Raw genomic sequence first — 26113 nt, 5'->3', positions numbered from 1 at the left:
GCTAATGTGACCGTTGGCCTGATTGCGAGGGAGAAAGTGAGGATCTGGACGTGCCTTGTGTCACTGGTAACAATGGCCCTTTGTGTAGGTCACTCCTTGCTGAATACATGGGGTTTGTTTAATTGAGATAGCAATAGGACAGGAACGTTAGTCTCGGACGAGACTAGATTACACACACCGGTGCAAAAACAAGAACTACCGGATTGGCAGATAACATTTTTTTTGTTTTATCTGTGCAACAGTTCAAGACTTGTGTGCATGGTGTTTGAGATGAGTTTTAGGATTGGGATTCATACGGATTTTGCCCTTTAAATTGTAAATTAAATTACAATGTAAACATGTCACAGTGAAACGGTCAATAGATATGCTAATGTAAGTCTCAAATGCCTTAACTACATTCTCAAACCACACTAGTCATGCTGAATATTTGCTCAATATAGATAGAGTTTATTGTTTTTCTGTTATTTTGCTATAAAATAATACATTTTAAATGACACCGTTACCTTATTGGTATCAAAAAGAAACCATATTGCAAGAATGAATTGCTGTGTGGTTGCAGCTGGTGACAGAGATATGAGGAAACTATAACCACTGTGAAAACATTAAACAAAAACCTTTGTAAGGAGACCAAACTGGGTCATTTAAGTGAGCACTGAGGTGATTTTTAAGGTCATCTTGTCTGCTAGGGTCAAGTAGTGGCATGGCAAGTCTATTGTCTTTTTGGGTTTTAAGGCACGGTGTAAAGTTCACGCTCTTTTAGCTGTCAAGGCAGAATTATTTTTGTGAAATGGTTCACATAGTCACTTCCTCTCGTAGTTGCACTGAAGCTTGTCTTGTCAGTCACATGTAGATTCATGTTTCCAAAACAATGAAGTCGACTGATAGATGGCACACAAAATACAGGAAGTTACTTGAACCATGTTAATTTACAGAAACACCGAACTACATCAGCGTTCTTTGTAACAAATGCCAGGATACCTTTTAACATCTAAGCTGCTTTGCTGTGTTTGAACTTAAGTGGGCTCAGTAGGTTTAGCCTTACGTACACAGTGAGATCATCTAATATTTCCTCTTGATTCATCTCTCTACTTAACACATTGAGATTGAGAAACAATCTGATAGAAGAAATGGCTCATTTCTTTGAACACTCATTGTAGGACTCAATGAATCTGTGCGTTCGTTAGGTTTCATTTCAGTATTGACAGCATTTACATTTATGCTTTTATTCAAAGCGATTTGTATGGCATTTAATGTATGCAGTTTATGATTTCATGCTTTCATGGAAATTCCCTGTTGAAATAGGTATAAATTCTGCATCGGTACAAATCAAATGTTCATTGTTGACATTACATGTATTTGTATGTTCAATACAAAATACTGATGACAAAAATCTGTGAGAGCAATGTTTTGTTGCTAACTAGCTCAAAGTATGATTCACGTAGGAATAATATATGCATGCACAAATAAATAAAATGTTGACTGAAGGCTGTACAGCAGGTGTTTTTTTTAAGTGAATTAATGACTAATAATTTCAATCAATGCATTATAGTGAAAACAATACTTTAAGAAGAGAAGCAAGTTTTTGGACAAGATACGTTATGTTTCCGACACAAGACGAGAGTCCGTTAATTTTGATGCGCAAACAAACTGTGTTTTTGCTCTCGGTTCACTGATCGTTATTAGAAATTAGTAACAATTGGGGGTGGGGAGGTGATATTGTGTACGTACGTTGTGTACCTTTTTAACTGAAGGTAAAAGTCGCTGTAATCTTTACTGACATTAGCCCTATTCAGACGGGACTAGTTTAACATGGAGAGGAGGGGTAAAGTAATAATTACCAGAGCTTCTCTGTGATTTTTAGTCCCGTCCGAATGTGCATCTCAGTGATCATTACGGACAATGTCAGTGAAGATTACAGCGACTTTTACCTTCTATAAAAAGGTCCGGAAAAATGACCTCAGGTGATACTAATCCCGTGCGAATAGACCCGCTGTACATATGTATGTAAATATTTCATAATTTCGTGTTTAAAAGTAGTTTTCCGCGGTTTTTCAAGTATGGAGACGCTTGATAAAGCATCAGTTGTGTTCTAGACGCTGGGACGAGTCTGTGGCAAAACTCAAGTGTTTCACACACACCATTCAGATCAGAAAGAAGATCGACAGCACTTGTTAGAGGCACGAAATCTTTTAGCGTTAGGTAAGTGCCTATTACCAACACAATCCAATCTGAAGTTAATTAATAACATTGTTCGACCGGAAATAACTGTTTTATAAATACAGGTTATATGTGTTTGCGCACGTGATATCAGGAAGCAGCGTAATACACACATGACGACAGGAGTGACGGCGGTGTGTAAATGGAGTTACTCTCCCACTTCTGCTAGTTTTACTGAGATCTCTTATCCCGTGTGAATTGGCCATTAATAGTACAGACGTCCTGTGGTAAAATTACATTACTCCATCTACCCTTGTAAAGTTAATCCCGTCCGAATAGGGCTATTGTCCGTAATGATCACTGAGATGCACATTTCGGGACTAAAATCACAGAGAAGCTCTGGTAATAATTACTTTACCTCACCTCTCCATGTTAAACTAGTCCAGTCCGAATAGGGCTAAAATCAGCACAGTTGGTGTTGGATTAAAAAAAAAAAGTTAATTGATTTCCTTTCTTTTTATTCCCAGATCTCAAAAGCGATCAGGCAGTTTTCCCAACACGTCTTTGCTCTAGTTATGGAATTCCAGGAATTTGTTAACCTGATATCAGCGTGCTGCGATAATAAGACATAAGTAGGGACGATATATATCGCCTGACCTCAAACAACAGCTCTCACACTGATGTTTCACGGCGAAGTTAAATGAGTGTCAAACTGTTTTCAATGCACGGCTGTATTTTTAGTCTCGCCTCTGTTGCTCTTTTCTCTCTCTGAACTTATTAGCCTACTTCTGTGAAAGACTCTTGCTTCCCAGCGGTGCGGCGTGGGAACGCTTGTCATAATACCTGCAGTATTAGACCATGTTCTTAATGAAACGTCTTTGTGAAAGTCACCAGTGGTGTTTACACAGGGCTTTAAGACACACCTGTGTGTATTTGACATAGAGGTGGGACGGTCTTGTCTACAGTGAATGAGCCGGGAGGTTCGAGGCATTGATAGATGAACAGTTTAACACGTCAGAACGGCTGATAAAGGGTGTGGTGACGCCCTGTAGGGTACAATGGCACAACTCTTATCTTTTAAAATGCTGCTTTCTATATGTTGTTGTGCTTGTGCTTACTTTTTCTTTTTTTTTGCTCATGCAGTTTATTATAGGGCTCAAAACTGAAGCGCAGCGAAACCTTGTAATGCTGGCCTCAGCGTTTTCCTGACGTATTGATCCCTGTCCATTAGAATCTCAATCCTACTCGATGAAACATCACCCCACCTGATGCCGAGGGATAAAACGGTCCTCCTCTGATGGCTTTTTAGGTCATCGGCTTCATTTTCACATTCTTCACAGCGGTCACAGGTTGGTGACCTTGGGAAAAGCCAGCTGGATTTATGTGTCTTAGGCCCCATGTACACTTCATGGTTGATGTGACCCAATTCCGATTTTTTTCCTCTCGTGTGGCGCAGATCGGATATGACCGGCGAACGTGTAAGCAGGAAAAAAGCACATGGATTCATCGATATTCTCAGATCGGTTTCAGGCCTCACTCATATGTGGAAATAAATCTGATATGAATTAGGGCTTTGACTTTTGCCCAAAAATCCTATTCGAAGTTCGTTTGTTTAATAATATTAATATTCGAATATATTCGAATATTTCTTAATAATATTTTGGCGGCCATTGTTTTGGTATACAAAATAGGCACTAACCAGGACGCTAACGTCACCTACAGGAGCCCGGATGACCAATAATAGCCTTGCTAATGAGCTCGCGATTCACAACTTTACCAGCCGTGAAAAAGCCTCGGAATCTGAATTGAAAACAACGTTTACAAAAAATAATGCCCGTAACAGGTTCGAATATTAAAGGCTGCCTAAGATTCGTTCAAATATCATTATTTTTTTAAATATTCAAATTATATTTGAATAATGAAGTTCGGAGTCAAACCCTAATATGAATCGGATACGTGCATTTGCGTCTGCCATGTAAGCGGACAAATCGGATATTCCCCAGTAAATGCGAGTCGTACGGCGTTAAAAAAGGGACGTCAACTCAGGTGGACACCAACTGCGATCACATGACATTAATGGCTCGATGGAGGACGAATAAGGCTCGAAACAGTGGAGTAATGCGGAGGTTGTATGTCTTTTGAGCCTTTGGGCCGAAGAGACTAAAATAGAAAATATTGCGGAAAGCAAAACCACTGGATAATCATTTTGTCTGCATCCATTGCATAGTTTTACTTCCTTTTCCGGGTCAGAACGTCTACATTGGGTTGTTTCGGCAGTGTATAGTGTAAATGCAAATATCGGATACGGGTCACTTTTAAAAGATGATGTAAGCGGGTCGTCAAAAAAATCGGATATAGTCAGCAAATCAGAATTGGGCATCAAGACCTGCAGTGTAAATGCAGCCATAGACTGAAGCCCAGAACTGGTACAAACCTGCCAACCTTTTTGATTACTCAATCGCAAGTTATCAATAATTAACAATTACATAATGCAGTTTACACAGGATATATGAGCTATTATGAGGATAGAAAGGACTTTAAAGGCTGGACTTCCATGAATTATGGAGCAGGCTATCAGTTTTCCTCCTGTGTAAAATCTCTTCTCATGCTCCCAGATTGTAGGGAAAAGCTGGTGTGGTTTGCCTTTAAATATTGCAAGAGATGCCTTCAATCATTAAGATGAAAGGGAATATCTGTTAAGTAGGAAACATTTTCATCAGAAGCACACTCTTAGGAAATAAAGGTTCAGTGAGGTTATATATGGATTGGAACTTTATATGTGACCCTGGATCACCAGTCTCGAGTCGCACGGGTTTATCTGTGGCAATAGCCAACAATGCATTGTATGGGTCAAAATTATCGAATTTTTCTTTTATGCTAAAAATCATTAGGATATTAAGTAAAGATCATGTTCCATGAAGATATTTTGTAGATTTCCTACCGTAAATATATAAAACAAGTATTTTTGTGAGTGAATGCGGCACAATCGCCAACATAAATGAACAACTTTAAAGGAGATTTTCTCAATGTTTTGATTTTTTTGCACCTTCAGATTCCAGATTATCAAATAGTTGTATCTCGACCAAATATTGTCTTATCATAACAAACCATACATAAATGGAAAGCTTATTTATTCATCTTTCATATGATGTATAAATCACAATTCCAAAAAATTTACCCATGTGACTGGTTTTGTGGTCCAGGGTCACATATATGAAGCGTCTGACAGAACCCTTAAAGGTTCTGTATGGAAATTCTTAATTCTTCTAAGAGTGAAGACTGTCAAAATATTTTAATTTAGTCCTATATTAATAGTCCTTTATGGTCATTAAGTTAAAAATACATGTTCTAGTTAAATGGTTAAGAATATAAACTGCAGTTTCAAAGAGGTAGTTCACCCAAAAATTAACCTTTTGTCATCATTTATTATTCCAAACGCTTTTGAAAAAATGTCAATGTTTTTTGTCTCGACATTGGGTAATAAGGGCCAATATTGGTGCAAAAAATATTTTTTTGTGGTCTGCAGAGGAAAGTAAGTCATACATGAAAAAATATGGGGAAAATTGTCACTTGTTTTTGTTTTTGCACAAACTTTTGAGAGGGAATGCTAAAGCATCGACACCAACCATCTCATTTCCAGAACTTTTGCTCTGAAGCAAAAACGCTGCGTTCTCTTGGGGAACTCCAAAGTTTTGCAAGCAAATGCACACTTTCTGAGGGGAACGCAAAGATTTGCAAGCAATGCAAAACGATTACATGCAGACATTTTGTTTGAGAACCGAATGTTTTTGAATCCGTTTCCTTATAATGGAAAAAGGTTCTTTTAGATTTTAAAAATGTTTTTCACACTTAGAAAAAAAGGTTCTTTTAATGACATCCATGACATCACTTTTAATTTTAAGAGTGTATAGTTAGACATTTTTTTTTTAAGATTTTGCTGGAAATAATCAATGCAGAAAACAAGCTGGCGCTTTAAGGCTGGACGAGATTGGAAGAAAGCCGTGTCTGGCACCTGCCTCTCTCTCTCTCTGAATGAAAGGCTTGGCATTGAATGGGAATTTTAACTTGCAGATAAGCCGGTGGCATCTCTGTGATCAGGGCCTGGTGTCGTCTTCCCCACTACAACCATCCCTCATTAGCGCTCGCTCTCCCTCCCTCACAAGTGTGCCATTACCGACTGCCGCTTTGATGCCGTTTGATAAGAGCACTGATAATTATGATAATCACAACGGCAATGATAATCGACTATGAGCTAATGACATAAAAACCACTTCCCCTGGTTGCTCGACGGCGGTGCTCAAATGTAGTGGCCGTCTGAAATTGTAGAGTGAGTGTGTTGTGCTTTTATGGGCCATCGACTCCCATGCTCCGTCCCAGCAGCACCTGGGAGTATTAGGGCTACGCTGCTCTGTTTAGGTCAGTTTGTGTTGCTAATAGGGGTTAATGAACTACCCAGAGGCTATAGAGCGGAGCGCGGTTGAAGTTAATGGGTTAACAGGAGCAGCCTTGTGTGTATGGTAATGACACCCGCGAGTTAAGGGTGCTCAGACAATTACAACACCGTAAAGGCAACGAGTCACATTAACATGTCTAGCAAACCGAACCGTTATGCATGCTTGACTGTCCAGTGTCCAAAAGGTCAACGTGACACACACACACACACACACACACACACACACACACACACACACACACACACACACACACACACACACACAGTCTTGACTCTGAGCTGCATTGTATTTTTCAATATTCTGTTTTAGTTTTTTTGTTTGTTTTTTTATATATATATTTTTAATCATTTGTAATGACAATTATGTGTTTTTTTTTCATTTATTAATTGTTTTATAGTATTTGTTTCTTTTTTAATTATTTTGTTTTATTTTTGTTTATTCTAATTTTGTTCTATTTTATTTTAAAAGCTATTATTTTAGTTTTTATTGCATTTTTTTATTTATTATTTATTTTAAGCTTTATTTTGAGAATTGGGATGTGCATCTCAGAACATACTTTTTAAATATTTTTAATAATTTGTAATGATATAATTAATAATTATATTTATTTTATTTATTAATTAGTATTTGTTTCTTTAATTATTATTTTTTTTATTTAATTTTGTATTTTTGTTGTTTATATATATATATATATAAAAATAATTTTTATATATATATATATAAAAAATAAAAAAATAAAATAATAATAATAATAATAATAATAATAATAGCTTTTAAACATTTATATATATATATATATATATATATATATAAATGTTTAAAAGCTATTATTATTATTATTTTATTTTTTTTTACCTTTATTTTGAGAATTGGGATGTGCATCCTCAGAACATACTTTTTTATTTTCTAATATTTGCAAGCATGCAAAGACTTACTCTAAACCTTCTGACGGAAGATTTCTCTGTTTGAGTTTTGGGCTTTGGGGAGAAGCTTTGCTTTAACGCATTCGGGCAGTTCTGTTGCTGCCTGACATGTCTGATAACTCCACTTTCCTGAGAGTTATGATTCATCATGCACTGCTTATGACTTATTTATTAATTTTACTGTTTCCATGGCGCTCCTCTCAACCTTTCATTTGCTCACTCATTCTCCGCTAGCTCTTTTCCAGTTGCCTCTCCATGTTTGTCCTTCTGAGGGACGTGTTCTCCTGTGATCCGGGGTTGAATCGCTGGACCTGATGTTCCTCTGGCGGTCCAAGTTCTCTGAGTTTGTGGTAAAACAAGGAACTGTAATATTATTAATTATTATTTTTTATAATTTTTGTAAATTGAAAAAATGTATTGTGCATAGTAAAGATGCTGCAAAATAGCACTAGTAGCTTGATCGTACACCATTGCAAATGAGTGAAACTCCATTCAAAACTAACCTAACAGTGTTGCGTGTTTCTGGAAACACTTCTGAAGTTGTTGTTTTATGCATGAGCCGCACCAGACTGGTCCTGTCTGACCTAGTTCAGCATTAAAAACACTGGTAAAACCTCCGAGAGAGAGAGCTCTACGCCCCCCACACACACCCCAGACCGTCTGGTGTCAGAGTGCGAGTGGCGTGTGTATGATCCACGCGAGAGTGATGCCATTTGATGGCTTAACTGGATGGACTTTCCCTGCTCTTATTCAATCCACTGTCTAATCCGCCCTCCTAATTGAACTGACAGAGCGGTTGTCATGGTGACATCGGGACAGGATTTGAGCATGGTGTGACTAGACGGTAGGGATTTGCCAATTCGTCAACGCCATTGACCCGCTTTCCGCCGTAATGCCACGGCTGGGGCTCATCTGTCCCTTTTACATTAATATATTTGATTTGTGCAGTTCAACTTAATGGCATGGCAACTGTTGGAGCACCATTACAGATGAGACTCTGATAGCATGAATCCATATGATGGCTTTACAGGGACATGATGGCTTTAGAGCATCCACACAAATGTGATCCAGATCAGATTCATTTTTATACTTTTTTTTGTGCTTTTATTCACTTATTTTATTTTTATAGTTAATTTGTACATTGTTTTATTGTTATTTTAGGTTATATTTTATTATTATTTTATTTTTCAAAATTTTAAATGTTGTATTTTTTAAATGTTTATTAATTATTTTGTTACATTTTATTATTTATGTATTTTTATTTGAATTTATTTTAGGGTTTGGCGCACAATTAAGAATCATACTCTGAAACAATAGCATGAAATGTAGATCCATATGATGGCATTTTTTTATTTTTTATTAATTGTTTTTAATATTTTTTTTATTTTTTGGGGGTATATTTTATCACTTTATTTAATTTCTTATTTTTTAATATTTATTTTATTTCATATTTCTTATATTTAAATTTTTATTTTATTTTATTATTTTGTTTTTTATGTACATTTTCTAGTTATATGTTTTTATATTTAAATAATTTGGTTGAATTTTATATATATATATATATATATATATATATATATATATATATATATATATATAAAATGAAACCTAATTATTATATATATTTATTTATTTTTTTTATTTTTTTGTGCGTGTATATATATATATATATATATTAATAATAATAATAATAATAATAATAATAATAATTAAGAATGATAATCTGAAACATCCACAAATTTGCAATCCAAACCAGATGGATGGCTATTATAACAAAATTCCCACCGAACTGTTTCATACAAATGCAAATATCCGGCAGCGATGCTCTTCTGCTTTTATAGGCAATAGGTTGCCAAAGCAACACTGTCACCTCTCTTTCCTCGCTAATGGATGAGCGGAGACGCACTGCTTTCTGGATGTGTTTTTCCCTTCTCCGCTGGTTGTGAGCAGCCGATTCTCTCCTCAGCCAGTGGCTTCGATGGATTCTCTGCTGGATGGCTAACTAGCGGCTGCGTGAAGAGGTGGGCGGCGATGAGAACGAGACCGGGTCATCTCAGACACACTCAAGAAAACTCAAAAACCCTCAGACACAAGAGCCGCTCCTTCACTGCGATCGCTGAACGACTGCGAGAATACCAGCAGATCAGAGGCTTTCTCAGAGCGAGTGATGTCTCTAAAAGAGGGATTATTGGATGGGAATGAGGGAGATCAGAGAAGAGAGTGTGGAGAGAACTTTGGCTCAGAGCTTGAAAAATGGTTGTAAAAAAAGGGAAAAAGCTTGAATTAAGCAATCATCAGTGTGTGCCATGAGTTTGATCAGCTCTCTTCACTAGTAATGTTATTTGTTTTGGATAGTGTTCAGATAATTGTGAATAGAGTTTTCTTCCCAATCCTATTTTTTTGTTCGAACTTGAATTGATTTATCACCGTTTGCATGAGTTTGATCTAGGGATGCACTGATCTTAAAATTTGATCCTAAATCTGATACTGATAAGCTAATAATTATTTTCATGTAATGGCCAGTTCTATTTTGTGTTGTTAATTTTTTTTTTTATTAAATAATAATAATAATAATTAAATATTAGTAATTAGAATATTATTATGCACAAAAATGTTAAAAAAATATATATCTTTTTTTTATAAATGCTGAAGTGAATTTAGGCATAACATATTTGAAAGTATAAAAGATGGATATTTATTGCTAAATATATTGCATTTAATTATGCTAATTTGTTAATTTAAATTGGCATTTAACAGTTAATCATTTGTTAGTGTTAAAGTTTAAGCAACTTCATGCACGTTCTTGATGATGGCAAAGGTCATCTAAAAATAGACAGAAATTAAGCATGCACAATTAAACATTCAATATTAAGTTACACTAATAAATCGAATAAAACAAACACTGGTATTGGCAGATAATTGATGTAGTGGAGATAAATTGTGCATAATTAGTTTGATCAGTCGCATTATTCGGGTTTGCACGCAAAATTAATCGTTTTCTTCATAATCACTATTTTGTGTTTGCACTGATAGTGGCTTTATTGAGTTTGATTAATTCTCTTTATCCGTTCTCAATTGGCCCTTTGCAGGGAGTTTGATTGACAGGCGATCTGATCAATCATAATCCGCCATCCGCTGAATCCGCCATTTTTGTCCGCCAAAGCAGTCAGGAGAGTTAGTAGATTAACGGCGTGTCCTGACGTCTTTCCGCGGTTAAAACAACATTCCTTCTTAAGTTCATTCATGTTTATTTGATGCTATAAATGAACTAGAAGGAAAAGATGATCGGTTCACGAGCAGCTTTAACTGAGCGATCTGTCAGACACATTAAAGAGCCACAAAACTTTTTTGTTAAAAAATGACCATATTTGAAAGTTGAGACTTTGTTTCATATCAAAAGTACCCTGGTCTGTCCTGTGTGTCAGTGTCCTGTCTGCTCCGTGATGTGTGTTTCATTGTGTGAGAACATGTGTGGTGTGAGAGAGGCGTGGCTTGTCGGACATAGCAACAGTAACTAAAGGGGGCGGGTCTTTGTGAACGGTCTAATTGCGCTGCATTTTCTAACAGGATTAAATGATTTTTCTATTAGATGACCTTTTTCGTGCAGCCATAGTTCAGCCACATTCCTTTATCTCACAGTTTATTTCTCTTCTCCGCAGACGTCCTTGATTTAATGGGTCCGATCATCGGGATGTCGCCGGATAAGAAAGCAGAATCCCCGGGTGTTGTGGGGGAGCGGACGGGCCTGCGCGGGGTTTGTGGGACGTTGCCCGAGGCCGAGAGTGCCGCCAGTCCTCTCGCCACCAGCTTGGACCGCAGCTCCAGCTCGGGAGACGAGGAGCTCACCAACCTCAACTGGCTCCACGAGAACCTGCTCCAGAACTTCACGCTGGGAGGCCCCGAGGCCCAGTCGAACCCGGGTCCGCTGTTCGACATCGAGGGGAGCCGCGGCAGACCCGTCAGCTCCTCGACGGCTTCGCACGGGGGAGAGTCCATGAAGTCCAAGCCGCCGTTCTCCTTCTCCCTGCTCATATACATGGCCATCGAACAGTCTCCCAGCAAGTCTCTGCCGGTGAAGGACATCTACGGCTGGATCCTGGAGCACTTCCCTTATTTCTCCAGCGCCCCCACTGGCTGGAAGAACTCGGTGCGGCACAACCTCTCCCTCAACAAGTGCTTCCGCAAGGTGGAGAGGAGCCTTGGGAAGGTGAGCTTTTTTAAAAAATAAATCAAATAAATTGTGACACTATATACATGTGCTGATATACAAAATAAACAGGACAAAAAAACAAACAACTGACAAAAGTCAATTCTGGTAACTCCTCTGTGTGTGTGTGTGTGTGTGTGTGTGTGTGTGTGTGTGTGAGTGGGTAGGTTTAGGGGTCAGGTTAGTGTGTGTGTGTGTGTGTGTGTGTGTGATGGGTAGGTTTAGGGGTCGGGTTAGTGTGTGTGTGTGTGTGTGTGTGTGTGTGTTTGTGAGATGGGTAGGTTTAGGAGTCGGGTTAGTGTGTGTGTGTGTGAGTGATGGGTAGGTTTAGGGGTCAGGTTAGTGTGTGTGTGTGAGTGAGTGAGTGATGGGTAGGTTTAGGGGTCGGGTTAGTGTGTGTGTGTGTGTGTGTGTGTGTGTGTGTGTGTGTGTGTGTGTGTGTGTGTGTGTGTGTGTGTGTGAGTGAGAGATGGGTAGGTTTAGGGGTCAGGTTAGTGTGTGTGTGTGTGTGTGTGTGTGTGTGTGTGTGTGTGTGTGTGTGTGTGTGTGTGTGTGTGTGTGTGTGTGTGTGTGTGTGTGTGTGTGTGTGTGAGTGGGTAGGTTTAGGGGTCAGGTTAGTGTGTGTGTGTGAGTGAGTGATGGGTAGGTTTAGGGGTCGGGTTAGTGTGTGTGTGTGAGTGAGAGATGGGTAGGTTAGGGGTCGGGTTAGTGTGTGTGTGTGTGTGATGGGTAGGTTAGGGGTCAAGTTAGTGTGTGTGTGTGTGTGTGTGTGTGTGATGGGTAGGTTAGGGGTCGGGTTAGTGTATGTGTTTGATGGGTAGGTTTAGGGGTCAGGTTAGTGTGTGTGTGTGATGGGTAGGTTTAGGGGTCAGGTTAGTGTGTGTGCGTGTGTGTGTGTGTGTGTGTGTGTGTGTGTGTGTGTGTGTGTGTGTGTGTGTGTGAGTGAGTGATGGGTAGGTTTAGGGGTCGGGTTAGTGTGTGTGTGTGTGTGTGTGTGTGTGTGTGTGTGTGTGTGTGTGAGAGTGATGGGTAGGTTTAGGGGTCAGGTTAGTGTGTGTGTGTGTGTGTGTGTGTGTGTGTGTGTGTGTGTGTGTGTGTGTGTGTGTGAGAGTGAGTGATGGGTAGGTTTAGGGGTCGGGTTAGTGTGTGTGTGTGTGTGTGTGTGTGAGTGAGAGATGGGTAGGTTAGGGGTCGGGTTAGTGTGTGTGTGTGTGTGTGTGTGTGTGTGTGTGATGGGTAGGTTTAGGGGTCGGGTTAGTGTGTGTGTGTGTGTGTGTGTGTGTGTGTGTGTGTGTGTGTGTGTGTGTGTGTGTGTGTGTGTGTGTGTGTGTGTGTGAGTGATGGGTAGGTTTAGGGGTCGGGTTAGTGTGTGTGTGTGTGTGATGGGTAGGTTAGGGGTCGGGTTAGTGTGTGTGTGTGTGTGTGTGATGGGTAGGTTAGGGGTCGGGTTAGTGTGTGTGTGTGTGATGTGTAGGTTTAGGGGTCAGGTTAGTGTGTGTGTGTGTGTGTGTGTGTGTGTGTGTGTGTGTGTTGGGTAGATTAGCGGTTGGGTTAGTGTAAGGGGACAGGATATACAGTTTGGACAGGATAAAAACCATTATGTCTATGGAGAGTCCCCACAAATATAGCGAACCGTGTGTGTGTGTGTGTAAATGTAAGTGTATCTAAGTGTGGGAATGGAAGCATGTAAACCAGTGGTGATCAAAGGTGAGTTTTAAGCGTTAAAATGATCGACTACAGGGGGAGTTTAAATATTTTAAGAGTGTAGGGAGATCGACGATTATGCCATTCGCAGTGCTTCATGGGAGTGGGCGGAGCTAAAGAGATATTTTGTTGCATTTTGCTTGTTTCGACTCTCTGATTGGTAGAATTTTCTGTACAGCATCATGGGTAATGTAGTTTTTCACCTCAAATTCCACTGTTAAATACGATTATTTGAAAAATAAGCTGAAGTAATGTGAACTGATGGCTTCAGCAGAAGCAAACACCAACAACTTTGAACAGCCTCCACGTGGTGCAGTGGTTGTAGCAAGCGTACGTGTGACGTGGAGTTCTGGCGAGGGTTTCTTCTCTCCGGTGAGAAAAAGAAGTGGGGAATCCAGTCAAGGTCACGGCTCCTCCCTGAGAGCAAACACACTCCGATAGCGGCTTATCCACCACACACACTCTGCTGGAGGAGACCCAGAGCGAGTGTTACAGAGGCTCCAAAAACTCGTCAGGAAGCAGAGAAACGTCTGAATGTCAATTATATTAGATCTCAAATGCTGCTGGGTATCTTCACTTCGCTGTCGTTTTGGTGATTTTTAGTGGATGTGTTTTACTAGCACAGGCGTTTTCAAACCTTTTAATACCGAGGACCCCAAAATATGAAGTCATAATGCGAAAGAACCCCTTTTCTGAAATGTAACGGAACGATAGCCATATTTTAGGATGATATAATGTGTATATAATGATATAAGATGAAGCGTGATATAATTAAAACATCATGTTGTGTGAAAATGAAATATTTGGCATTTATGATGTCATTGTGTTAAAGCTAAAAGCAAGTGAATACTAATATTATCTAGGTAAATTAATTAGTTTATATTTTGTTTTGCAGTAAAGAAAAAGTAAAAGTGCTGAAAATAATCATTTGAATTCAAAAATGATTATTTTTAGCACTTTTACTTTTTTTTTACTGCAAAACAAAATATAAACTAATTAATTTACCCCATATTTAATTACCTTTATTTTAACTGAATTTATTGCTGCAGTATTTTCTTGTACAGAAAATTGTAAATAAAGTTTACCGTAATGAGAACCTCTTGCTAATGAGAGTTGATAATGAATCAAATAGTATGTAGATTTTTTTTTTTTTTATGAATTCAAAATCAAACGCACTTTCAGTAAAAATATTGGTTCAAAGCATCAACACTAGATCTATAGTTGTATTTCAAACCAACAAACCTTTTGTTTTAAAATTAATGAATTTTTGATATCTGATGTTTTTATTAGTGCTGTCAAATCAGTTAATCGCGATTATTTCGCATCGAACATAAAAGTTTGTATGTTTGTATATTATACATTTACAAACTTTTATGTTAGATGCGATTTAATCAATTTGACAGCACTCATTTTTATATTTTAGAGACCTGTTATGATGTAATCGCTCTTGCTAGGAATAAACATTTAAATTTAGTTTTGCCATTTCTAATCTAGGGAAGCGCAGAGAGAGGATCTGGAAATACTGCGAGCTGAGTTTGAACTCGTGTCGACCACATCAGTGTGTGTGCGCTGACTATTACGCCACAGTTTTTGTCTTTCTTTGTCCGAACGGTGTCAGACTCTCTTCCTCTGACTGTCCGGTCAGTGTGATTTCCCGTGTTGGGACCCGACGGTGTAATGTTGGGATGTATTTGCTAATGGCAGCGAGAGAGAGTGTGTGTGTGTGTAAGTGGCTGGCTGCGAGATGATCTTTTCTCGACCCGGGAGAGGTCAGCGGCGAGAGACTCCCAGTGAGAGGCCATCCGTCAGACACACACGCAACGAGAGACACTGAGGTTTCGGATGACACCATTGGTTTCGGTTGCCATGGCAACGTTTCCTCCTTCCTGTTTATGAGCCGGCTGGTAATCTGAGTCAAGGTTATAGCCCTCCTCCTACCTATTCCTAAAATAAAACTAAAACTATAGATCTAGTGTTGATAATGCTTTGAGTTTGAACCAATATTTTTACTGAAAGTGCGAGACAAATGTTTGATTTTGAATTCATAAAAAAAAAGGGGTTCTCATTACGGTACAAATTTATTAGAAATTTTCTGTACAACAAAATACTGCAGCAATAAATTCAGTTAAAATAAAGGTAATTAAATGTGGGGTAAATTAATATTTTGTTTTGCAGTAAAGTAAAAAAGTGCTAAAAATAATCATTTGAATTCATAATAAAATGTTCTAGATAATATTAGTTTTCACTTGCTTTTAGCTTTAACACAATGACATCGGCAAATATTTCATTTTCACACAACATGATGTTTTAATTATATTACTTCATCTTATATCATTATATATACACATTATATCATCTTAAAATATGGCTATCTATCTATCTGTCTATCTGTCTATCTATCTATATTTGAGCAGTCAAAATTAAAGCATTAATGCATGCGATACATTTTTTAAATTTAGCGCAATTAATGCAGCATCCTTTTTTTCCCATCATCCTTTGGCTAGTGTAACATTGAGAGCTTGACATTAACACCCGCCGACTCCTCCAAATGCGTGTGTATTTCAGAATGGGTGTGTAACGCTGTCTCTCCCACTGGATACTTTGCTGGGTTGAATTTTGTACATCCATTTTTCAGTTGTAGTCTTTTAAAAAGGCAATGTAGTGTTTTCAAAAGTATCGATTTTTCAATACATATCGATTCTAATAACTCTTCCAATACTCATTTTCTGCAGAATAGATACATGATACCAGCTTTCTCTCTCTCTCTCTCTCTCTCTCTCTCTCTCTCTCTCTCTCTCTCTCTCTCTCTCTCTCTCTCTCTCTCTCTCTCTCTCTCTCTCTCTCTCTCTCTCTCTCTCTCTCTCTCTCTCTCTCTCTCTCTCTCTCTCTCTCTCTCTCTGCGAGTGCGAGTGACACACAAACCCGCCTCTCCTCACTCACTCGATTCATTTGCTCCGGATGAATATTGTTGGTGTTACATGGCCTGAATTCCGGTGTGGGATTGCACGTATTGCGCATGATTTTACTCATGCCCGCAGACTCTGAATCACTCTCTTCTCTTGACTGAATAACTTTTGAAGCTTTAAGGCAATTTAATTTAATTTAATTTTTTAATTTTTCATTTTATATATCCTACCTGTTAGACCTGTCTGAAAGTCAAAGGTTTCATGGGTCAAAAACAACGAAAACAATAACTTTGTGCATTTTGACAGGGCAAGTAAAAAAACTGATCTGACAATAGAAAAAAAACTGATATATTGAAGGGCAGGTAAATGTACTTATTTATATTTATTTATATTTATTAATCTCGGAGATGTTAAATCTGAGAGGGTTTTCTACCTTTAACACCCTCGACTCCCGACAAAATCCATCCATTAAGTGCACTAATATTTGAACTGATGCAGTAATTATGAGAGCTCATGGATCAGATCCTGTCATAAACATCCTTTGTGCCGCTTACAACCACATTCTGATGTTTATCGGGCGCTTTTAACCTCTGCTCGTAAACTCCCAGCAGGGCCTGTGTTGCCAATCTCATGCTCAGATGATCACATTGAGACACACTGTTCACCAGCGAGGACTTCTCATCCGCCTGATGGAAAAGTGTCGGCCTGTTTTCTCATTTTCTTTCCGTGTGTTCGGAGTGAAATGTGCCGCTACATAAAAATGGTGTTTCTTGCACACCTGCCATTTTCTGACGCCTTCAAACTGCAGGATAGACCTTATTCAGAGCAGCGCCATGACAGGTGTGAAAGTGAGGCTGTGAGGGACAGACTTGCCGTGTTTCCAGTGGCGTCCGCTGTAAAAATCTGTATAAAGCTTCTAGATTACGTACAGTTTTCCACAGCTTATATTGTCGGGAGTTTTTTTGTCAACTGAAATTTCTTGGAAAGATATTTTTTTCCAATGTTTTTCCTATTGGTCTATTGTTCTATCTATCGTTCTAACGATCTATGTATCATTCGTTTTATCGTTTGTTCTATCTATCATTCGTTCTATTGGTCTATTGTTCTACCGTTCGTACTATCATTTGTTCTAACAATCAATCGTTCCATTAGTCTATCATTCTACCATTAGTTCTATCTATCAATCGTTCTATTGGTCTATCTTTCTACCGTTTGTTCTATCGTTTATTCTATCATTTGTTTCATCTATCGTTCTATTGGTCTATCGTTCAACGTTTGTTCTATCTCAATCTCTCTATTGGTCTATCGTTCAACGTTTGTTCTATCTCAATCTCTCTATTGGTCTGTCGTTCTACGGTTCATTTATCTATCAATCATTCTATCATTCTAACGTTCCTTCTATCGTTCTAACTAGGTGTCTATCGTACTATCTACGTGCGTTCGCTCACTCGTTCTAACGGTCTATCTATAGCCTAGTTCTATCTATCATTTTAATATTCTATCTGTTTATCTATCGTTCTATTGGTCTATCTGTCTATGTCTATCTATCATTCAGATTTAGAGTTTGTGGTTCCAGTCGGAGTGACCTAATGGTTGTAATAAGGCAACTATATTTTTAACAATTTACTTCAGATGTGCTTGTCTCGTTCTGTCTCTGAGTATTGGCTCATCTAACTGTGTGTGTGTGTGTGTGTGTGTGTGTGTGTGTGTGTGTGTGGTTCTGGTAGGTTAATGGGAAGGGTTCTCTGTGGTGTGTGGACCCTGAATACAGACCCAATCTGATCCAGGCCCTGAAGAAACAGCACTTCCCCACAGCGCACTCCTTCTGCACACCCCCTGCTTCCCCACCCAGGTAACACACACATTCACATATAGCGCTTTTTACCGTACAGATTGTTTTCAAAGCAGCTTTACAGAGATAACAAAAAAAACAAAACATTTTTGTTGTAAAAAAACTTAATTAATTTAGTTCATGTATATATAAATGTGACCCTGGATCACAAAACCAGTCACAAGTCGCACTGGTATATCTGTGGCAATAGCCAACAATACATTGTATGGGTCAAAATTAACGATTTTTCTTTTATGCCAAAAATCATTAGGATATTAAGTAAAGATCATGTTCCGTGAAGATATTTTGTAAATTTCCTACCGTAAATATATAAAACATTTAATATCTGTGAGTGAATACGGCACAATCACGAACATAAATGAACAACTTTAAAGGAGATTTTGAACTAGAAACGAACCAAACCTTTGATCCGGACCGAGACTACCTCTTTTCGTCTGACCAAATTCCGTCTGTCTGGTGCGGCCCGTGGTCCAGGGGAGGTTTCACACCTGTCATTTTGATTCGGATCAAACTGAAAAGTCAGAAAATGAAAGGGTGAAAGGGCCCTAAAAACCAAAGGGCATTATAGGTCTCCTTCAAGTTGTCACGTGCTCAGGTTGGTGGAACTGATTTGTGATCCTGCTTTGTATCTTACGGTGTGTGTCTGTGTGTTTCCGTCTGTGTGACAGTGCCTTCTCCCCCGCGCGCCACCTCTTCCTCCAGGACTGCTCTCTGAAAGGTGAGACATGTCTGTTTTTTTTTTTTCAGGTAAATGAGTAAAAAATTATAAGCGCCGGTTTGAAATCTTGAACTTGAATTTATTATTTATTAGAATATTCTCATCTCTCTCTATAAAAATCAAGGAAATTCATTGGTCAGAAAGTATTAGAACCCTGTGAATTTTTTTTTTCCGGTTTAAAATATTTTCATTATTTATCTTTATAGAGCTTTCTCTTTCTCTGTCACCTTGAGTTTGGTGGCAGTTGTTCACTCTCTCTCCTCTGTCTGGTTGGTAATGAATAATTCAGACTTCCTGAAGGGTTGCATGGAAACAGAGAAACTCCAGCCCCTTGGATTCCTCACACACACACACACACACACACACACACACTGACCACTGTGTGTTCTTTTACAGAGTCTGACATTGATGCGGCGACTGCTATGATGCTCTTGAACTCGGCCCCCGGACACCATGCTGACACATGTAAGACCTCAATCTGACACTCTATAATCCTGTCTAACGTTATATATATATATATATATATATATATATACTATTTCTGTTATTCTATCTAACCTTTCTGTCTGTAGTTCTGATGTTCTGCAGTGGATGAGTGTGTTTAGTTCAGGTTCATGCAGAAAGACACGTTTGCATCTTTATTTATGGGGATGGTTTTGCAAATATGTCTGTGTAATGACTAAAAGCTCTTGCTGGTAATTAGTGCAGCATTGCACTTCGTTCACACGTCTTTATCCTTGTTAAGCGTGTCACTGTAGTGTTCTCTACCTCTAATGAGCCTTAATCACCCATAGCTGAATAAACCATCACAAGAGTGCTTCATTAAGACAGGCGGATGAAAGTACTTGATGACGCGTTTCATAACGCCAGTTTACAGATTGACACTTAATATGTCAACTCAATGAAACGAGAATTTTGAGTCTGGCTTGATCCAATGTTCAGATTTCTGTTCTGGATCTTTATGCAAATTATTGCATATTTAAAGGGGACCTGTTATGCTTTTTTTATATTTTATAAATTATCCTCCAGCAGTTCTTCTCTATATCAGTGTCGGTGTTTCCGAACTCCCTGAAACGCCTCCATTGTAGTTTTGAGTTTCTTCATTTAAATAATTAATGCGCAGAATAAAGGGGCGGGGCCTGGTTGAGTTAGTTAGTAGTTTGTTGAAACTGGTGGTTATGGTAAGGGGCGGGACATTTCCCAAACACACTCGAAGCACTTGACCAATCACAACACACTGATCCAGCCGACCAATCAGAGCACAGTGTGCCTTTCAGAAGGAGGGGCTTCATAGAGACAGGAACTAAACAGAGCGTTACTGACAGACTGGGAGAGAGGAGCCGCAACAATGGAGAATATGGGGAAAATAATGTGTTTTTTGCATTCAAGCATGAAAACTTATTCTAGTAGAGCCCAAAAACAAAATCAAGACTTTGAAAAAGGACATTATAGATCCTCTTTAAACAACATTTTAGAAATCTTGTAAAACTATTTTTTTTGTTGCATTTCTTATTGTAATCAATCAACTGGGGAAGTATGTTGATATCTGTTACTTTACCTGGGGTGACACAAATGATGATGTCAGACACATTGCATTATGAGAGTGCCGTCCATGTGATAACTGCTGTGGTTTGGTCCTCAGGTGACCCGGACAGCCCTATAGACCTCTCACGCCGGGACTCGGTCCTAGTGAGCAGCGACCCAAAGCAGGACCACAACTACAGCAGCTCGTCCTTCCAGCGCTGCTCGTCTCGCTCTTCCTCGTCCTCCTCGTCCTCGCTCTCATCCCTGGACGAGGCCGGCTGTGAGTCCGGCCAGGCCCGTCGCGCCGGGAGCGAGGGTTTCCACAGCGATGAAGACTCGGATGAGGAGAGGAGCTCGCGACTGCCCTCGCTCACCGTCAAGTGTCCTCTTCCGGGAAAACGGGCCCGGCACGAGTCCAAACCGGAACTGGACGAGGAGTTGAAAGAGGCGGCCGGGTCTCTCTTGCACCTCGCCGGGATCCGATCCGGCCTGGATCTCTCCAAGCAAACGGCCAAGAGTAAAAAACTGGAAAAGCACCGGAAATAAAGCCGGAAAAATCCCTTAGTGACAATTTTAACCCCTGGACTGTGTATCAGTGACTGTGCCTCCTCATTTTCCACATCATGGAAACCTTCTCTCTTGTTTTGTTTTTTTCCCTTCTTTTTCTACATTTTTCGTTTTGTACGAGAGAATTTCCCTCCCGGACTCAAACTACGGCAATAGCGACTTTCACGCGGAGGTGAACGAAGCCATACTGAGCGCGAATGGAGGAACGTTCCCGTACGTGCTTCAAGATGAAGGAGAAACGGAGGAGTTGGATAGGGAGAAATTGATGTTTTTTCTCTTAAACGTTTGCATGCTTCCTCTTAAAGTGAGTGTCCTACTCTTCCAAGTGAATCTGTGGTGTTTCTGCAGAGAACGAGTGCATGTCCGTGTTGTTCCAAGCACTAACCTCTCCCGTCGTCCACTCCAGAAAATGGAAAACGAGAATTACATCAAAGTTCCCAGTTTTTTTTCCTCGCTCTCTCTTTTATTTTTATTTTTATTTTTTTTGAAGTACAAAACAAAGAAATGCAATAATGATCATCAGGCGGCCGGCGTGACGAGGCACTGGAGATCCCTGCGGATGGCATGCAGGAAGGATTTATGGATAACGGATACATTTTTCTTTCTTTTTCTTTAAAGGCTCCATCAGTGGTGATGTTTATGGGGTGAATCTCATGAAAATATGTCAGGGTCACACTTCACTCCAGAATAAAAAAAGAAAAGAAGTTGTTTGGCATTAAAATGAAGCAGCATTGAGATTCATTATTCCTGTTTTATATATTTAAATGTATATTTATGTTTATATGGATTTTTTTTTTTTTTTTTTTTTTTTTGGTAGCACATCTAATATTACCATGCTTTAGAAATACTTCAAAAAAAAAAAAAAATTCCTCCAATATGTTAATGCAAATCTGAGGTTGAAGTCGAACGTACAAAAAAAAATATTTTTTCCTTTTGAAATCAGCAAAAATTGGCATACAAATAATAGAATAATTTCTACCTTTATTCATTTTAAACTTTAAAACTTCGTTTTGGTTTGTTTTTTGGTTTTGCTTTGCTTTGCTTACAGGAAAAATGTGCTTAGTTGTCATGAAAATGTTAAATGCAAAACAAACACAAAAAAAATAGGCTACATTTTTACAAATAAAAAGTATTATTTCTTATTTGATTTTGTTGTTTTGGGGTGCACTATGACCTGATTGACAGGTTTCATGAGATTTACCCTACGAGTCTTCATCAAATTATAAAGTTAAAAGCAATTAAATGCTTGACTGACTGGAATTAAAGCCTAATCTCGAATATCAACACAGGATCAACCATCACCGGAAGGATTAATCAACACGAAACGGCCCCAAATGGCTCTGAATCGACTCCGAATAAACACTAGAGGACTGGAACACGTTTTCCCGTCATCCTCGTTTCTTTTGTCCGTGATCTGTTCAGATGCTCCATCAGTTTTGTGTGTGTGACCTGAAACAGGCCTTGCCGTTTGATTCCCTCTGTCCAGACCCTATGCAAAAACACACAAGCCGTGTAGCTCTATATTTCCTCTTGGTATATATATATATGTGTGTGTGTGTGTGTGTGATTATGTATGCATGTGGTTCTGTGCCCATTCGTTGCGTGTTTTAACGCAGTCAGCAGACTTCGAGAGGTCGACACTGGGGTTGAGGAACTCAAGACTGTGGGTGTAGATGTACAGATGCATGTTCATATTGCATGAAACCTGGCATATTTCACCTCAAAATCCAAGGAAAAATAGGAAATTATATTTTGCATGAAGAGAATTGAAGGTTGAGATTTTTGTTTTCTTGACGTGACATTATTTGCTTGATAATTTAAGCACGTTTCCCCCCGCCTCCAAATGACTGATGTCATTACAGAGAATTCTGGGGGAAAAAGGCACAGAGTGAAATGCCTTTTAAAATCTCATTTATTTTCATTACTGTAATGTGAAAACAAAAATGTATATATATATATATATTATGTAAATTGTAAAATATTTATACTTCATGGTAGTATTTGTTGTATTGCCTCTAATTTATACTGATTTTAAAATAGTATTACAGTATTTGTTTAGCATAATACAGTTAAAAATGTTTTACAGTAATGAGAAACGACACATAATTAGACTCAAAGAATTCGTTACAGTATTGGGATCTGCTTCATTTTCTTTGTGTGCAATATTGTGCTTTTTCTTTATTTTTTATATTTTATTTTGGGGTGAAATATGATCCACACGTTTTCATGTGAAACTACTGCCACATTTACAAAAACAAAACACGTTATCACAGGTACATGAAAGCGGATGTTTTAAATATGAATATTTATTCACGCTGTATGTTTGTATGTTTGCCGAATGAAGTGTCCGGCAGCCAGGATCCACGTTTGCTGTTGTTTTGCCTCATTTGACCCTCCGTTTGCTCTCAGAAAACCCCCAGAATCCCAGCAGCTCATCTGAAATGCACGACCTGTGCCAAAACATGTAAATCACTGCCTCAAAGACACCTCGACGAGTTCATTGAGACGCCACATTTGAAAATGAAGAACAAAAGGGTCGCGTTTAATGAGCTGTTGAACTGTTCCTTTCATTTGGACCCACATTTTGTTGTCCAACAACATCAGTGTCACTGTCTACAAAACCTGTTTTTGTTCCTCGTGTGCCAAAATATCAAAGATTATTTAATCACTGCCAAGGCTGGTTTACTAATCCTGTGTTTGTTTGTTTTTTTTGTACATCAGGTTAAGAAGTATTGACTATTAACTAATAAAACTGCCAAGTACCTGTGAGGGCGAATCTCACCACGCATGTCAAGAAAATTATTCTTGATTTCGCCTTAAAATCTAAATAAAATAATTTAAGAAATAATATTTTACTTACAGAAAATAAAAACTATTCTAGGATGAATAAGATGTTTTTTTTTTTTTTTTTTTTGCATTTTGACAATATTTTCATTTCATTATCATTATTGTAAAAATAAATAATATTAAAATACATTATTGTGTGTGTATATATAATAGCCTAAAAATTGCCTATAGGCTATTTAAATACATATATGCATGCATGCATATATATCCTGATCATAGAAATGCATAGAAATGTTAGCATAAATTTGCATTAAAATGGCATGCTATAATTTACATATATATACACATACACGCATGCATATATATATATATATATATAGGAATTATAGCATGCAATTTTAATGCAAATTTATGCTAACATTTTTATGCAATTTAAACTTGCATAATGCATTTATTTATATATATATATTTACACACTCATTTTCTTTTTTTTTTTCTTTTTTTTGTGTGTGTGAAATATGATCAGGACATGTATTCGTGAGATTCACCCATGAAGCATTAATTTTGTAAACTGCCATGTTTCTGTACACTGCCACGTGACCCACCGCTCGCTCGATATTCCTCAGAGGCTGAGTCGCATCTGTGAATGAGTGTGAAGATCCTCCGTGTGTTTGTGTGTGTGTGTGTGCGACTACACGAGCGATTTCTCTTTAGTGTTTGTCTCATCATATTTTCTTCTGCGTAATATCGAGCGTGTGGAGACTGCATTGAATGATGTAAATAAATCACTGACAGCACCTCAGTATCAGTCTGTTACTGTCTGTCAGACGGACAAAACCCTCGTTTTTCTACGCTAACCTCTGTTAATAAAATGTTTCTAAAATTTATTTTCGCCAAAGATATGCAATTGCATTATATATGGTATTACTGAATAAAAGAAGCTGTTTTACTTAAGATGGTTTTGTCTAGATATGTGAAACCTATATAAACCTATTATATATATATATATATATATATATATATATATACACATGTTTGTATATATGTATACATAGTGTACATATATTTTTGTGTATATATAAGCTGCAAAATTTGACTTAATATATACACTCACCTAAAGGATTATTAGGAACACCTGTTCAATTTCTCATTAATGCAATTATCTAATCAACCAATCACATGGCAGTTGCTTCAATGCATTTAGGGGTGTGGTCCTGGTCAAGACAATCTCCTGAACTCCAAACTGAATGTCAGAATGGGAAAGAAAGGTGATTTAAGCAATTTTGAGCGTGGCATGGTTGTTGGTGCCAGACGGGCCGGTCTGAGTATTTCACAATCTGCTCAGTTACTGGGATTTTCACGCACAACCATTTCTAGGGTTTACAAAGAATGGTGTGAAAAGGGAAAAACATCCAGTATACGGCAGTCCTGTGGGTGAAAATGCCTTGTTGATGCTAGAGGTCAGAGGAGAATGGGCCGACTGATTCAAGCTGATAGAAGAGCAACTTTGACTGAAATAACCACTCGTTACAACCGAGGTATGCAGCAAAGCATTTGTGAAGCCACAACATGCACAATCTTGAGGCGGATGGGCTACAACAGCAGAAGACCCCACCGGGTACCACTCATCTCCACTACAAATAGGAAAAAGAGGCTACAATTTGCACAAGCTCACCAAAATTGGACAGTTGAAGACTGGAAAAATGTTGCCTGGTCTGATGAGTCTCGATTTCTGTTGAGACATTCAGATGGTAGAGTCAGAATTTGGCGTAAACAGAATGAGAACATGGATCCATCATGCCTTGTTACCACTGTGCAGGCTGGTGGTGGTGGTGTAATGGTGTGGGGGATGTTTTCTTGGCACACTTTAGGCCCCTTAGTGCCAATTGGGCATCGTTTAAATGCCACGGCCTACCTGAGCATTGTTTCTGACCATGTCCATCCCTTTATGACCACCATGTACCCATCCTCTGATGGCTACTTCCAGCAGGATAATGCACCATGTCACAAAGCTCGAATCATTTCAAATTGGTTTCTTGAACATGACAATGAGTTCACTGTACTAAAATGGCCCCCACAGTCACCAGATCTCAACCCAATAGAGCATCTTTGGGATGTGGTGGAACGGGAGCTTCGTGCCCTGGATGTGCATCCCACAAATCTCCATCAACTGCAAGATGCTATCCTATCAATATGGGCCAACATTTCTAAAGAATGCTTTCAACACCTTGTTGAATCAATGCCACGTAGAATTAAGGCAGTTCTGAAGGCGAAAGGGGGTCAAACACAGTATTAGTATGGTGTTCCTAATAAT

The 26113-nt window shown here is 38.6% G+C and overlaps 1 protein-coding gene across 4 annotated transcripts in view; it reads left to right on the top strand.

The window, feature by feature from the left end:
• Positions 1-24596, top strand: part of foxn2a (forkhead box N2a) — a 62525-nt gene extending 37929 nt beyond the window's left edge. For all 4 annotated transcript variants that reach the window (XM_084391673.1, XM_084391675.1, XM_084391674.1 and 1 more), the window contains 5 exons: positions 11194-11741; positions 18079-18203; positions 18872-18921; positions 19318-19386; positions 20564-24596. In XM_084391673.1, coding sequence (XP_084247799.1) covers positions 11208-11741; positions 18079-18203; positions 18872-18921; positions 19318-19386; positions 20564-20991 — 1206 coding nt within the window. In that variant the 5' untranslated portion in view covers positions 11194-11207 and the 3' untranslated portion in view covers positions 20992-24596. The remainder of the gene's footprint in view (positions 1-11193; positions 11742-18078; positions 18204-18871; positions 18922-19317; positions 19387-20563) is intronic.
• The last annotated feature ends 1517 nt before the right edge of the window (positions 24597-26113 follow it).

This window comes from Rutilus rutilus (assembly GCF_951802725.1).
Source record: "Rutilus rutilus genome assembly, chromosome: 20".
Classification (NCBI taxonomy): domain Eukaryota; kingdom Metazoa; phylum Chordata; class Actinopteri; order Cypriniformes; family Leuciscidae; genus Rutilus; species Rutilus rutilus.
The sequence above is the reverse complement of the archived record's forward strand: the minus strand, read 5'-3'. Positions and strand labels throughout refer to the sequence as shown.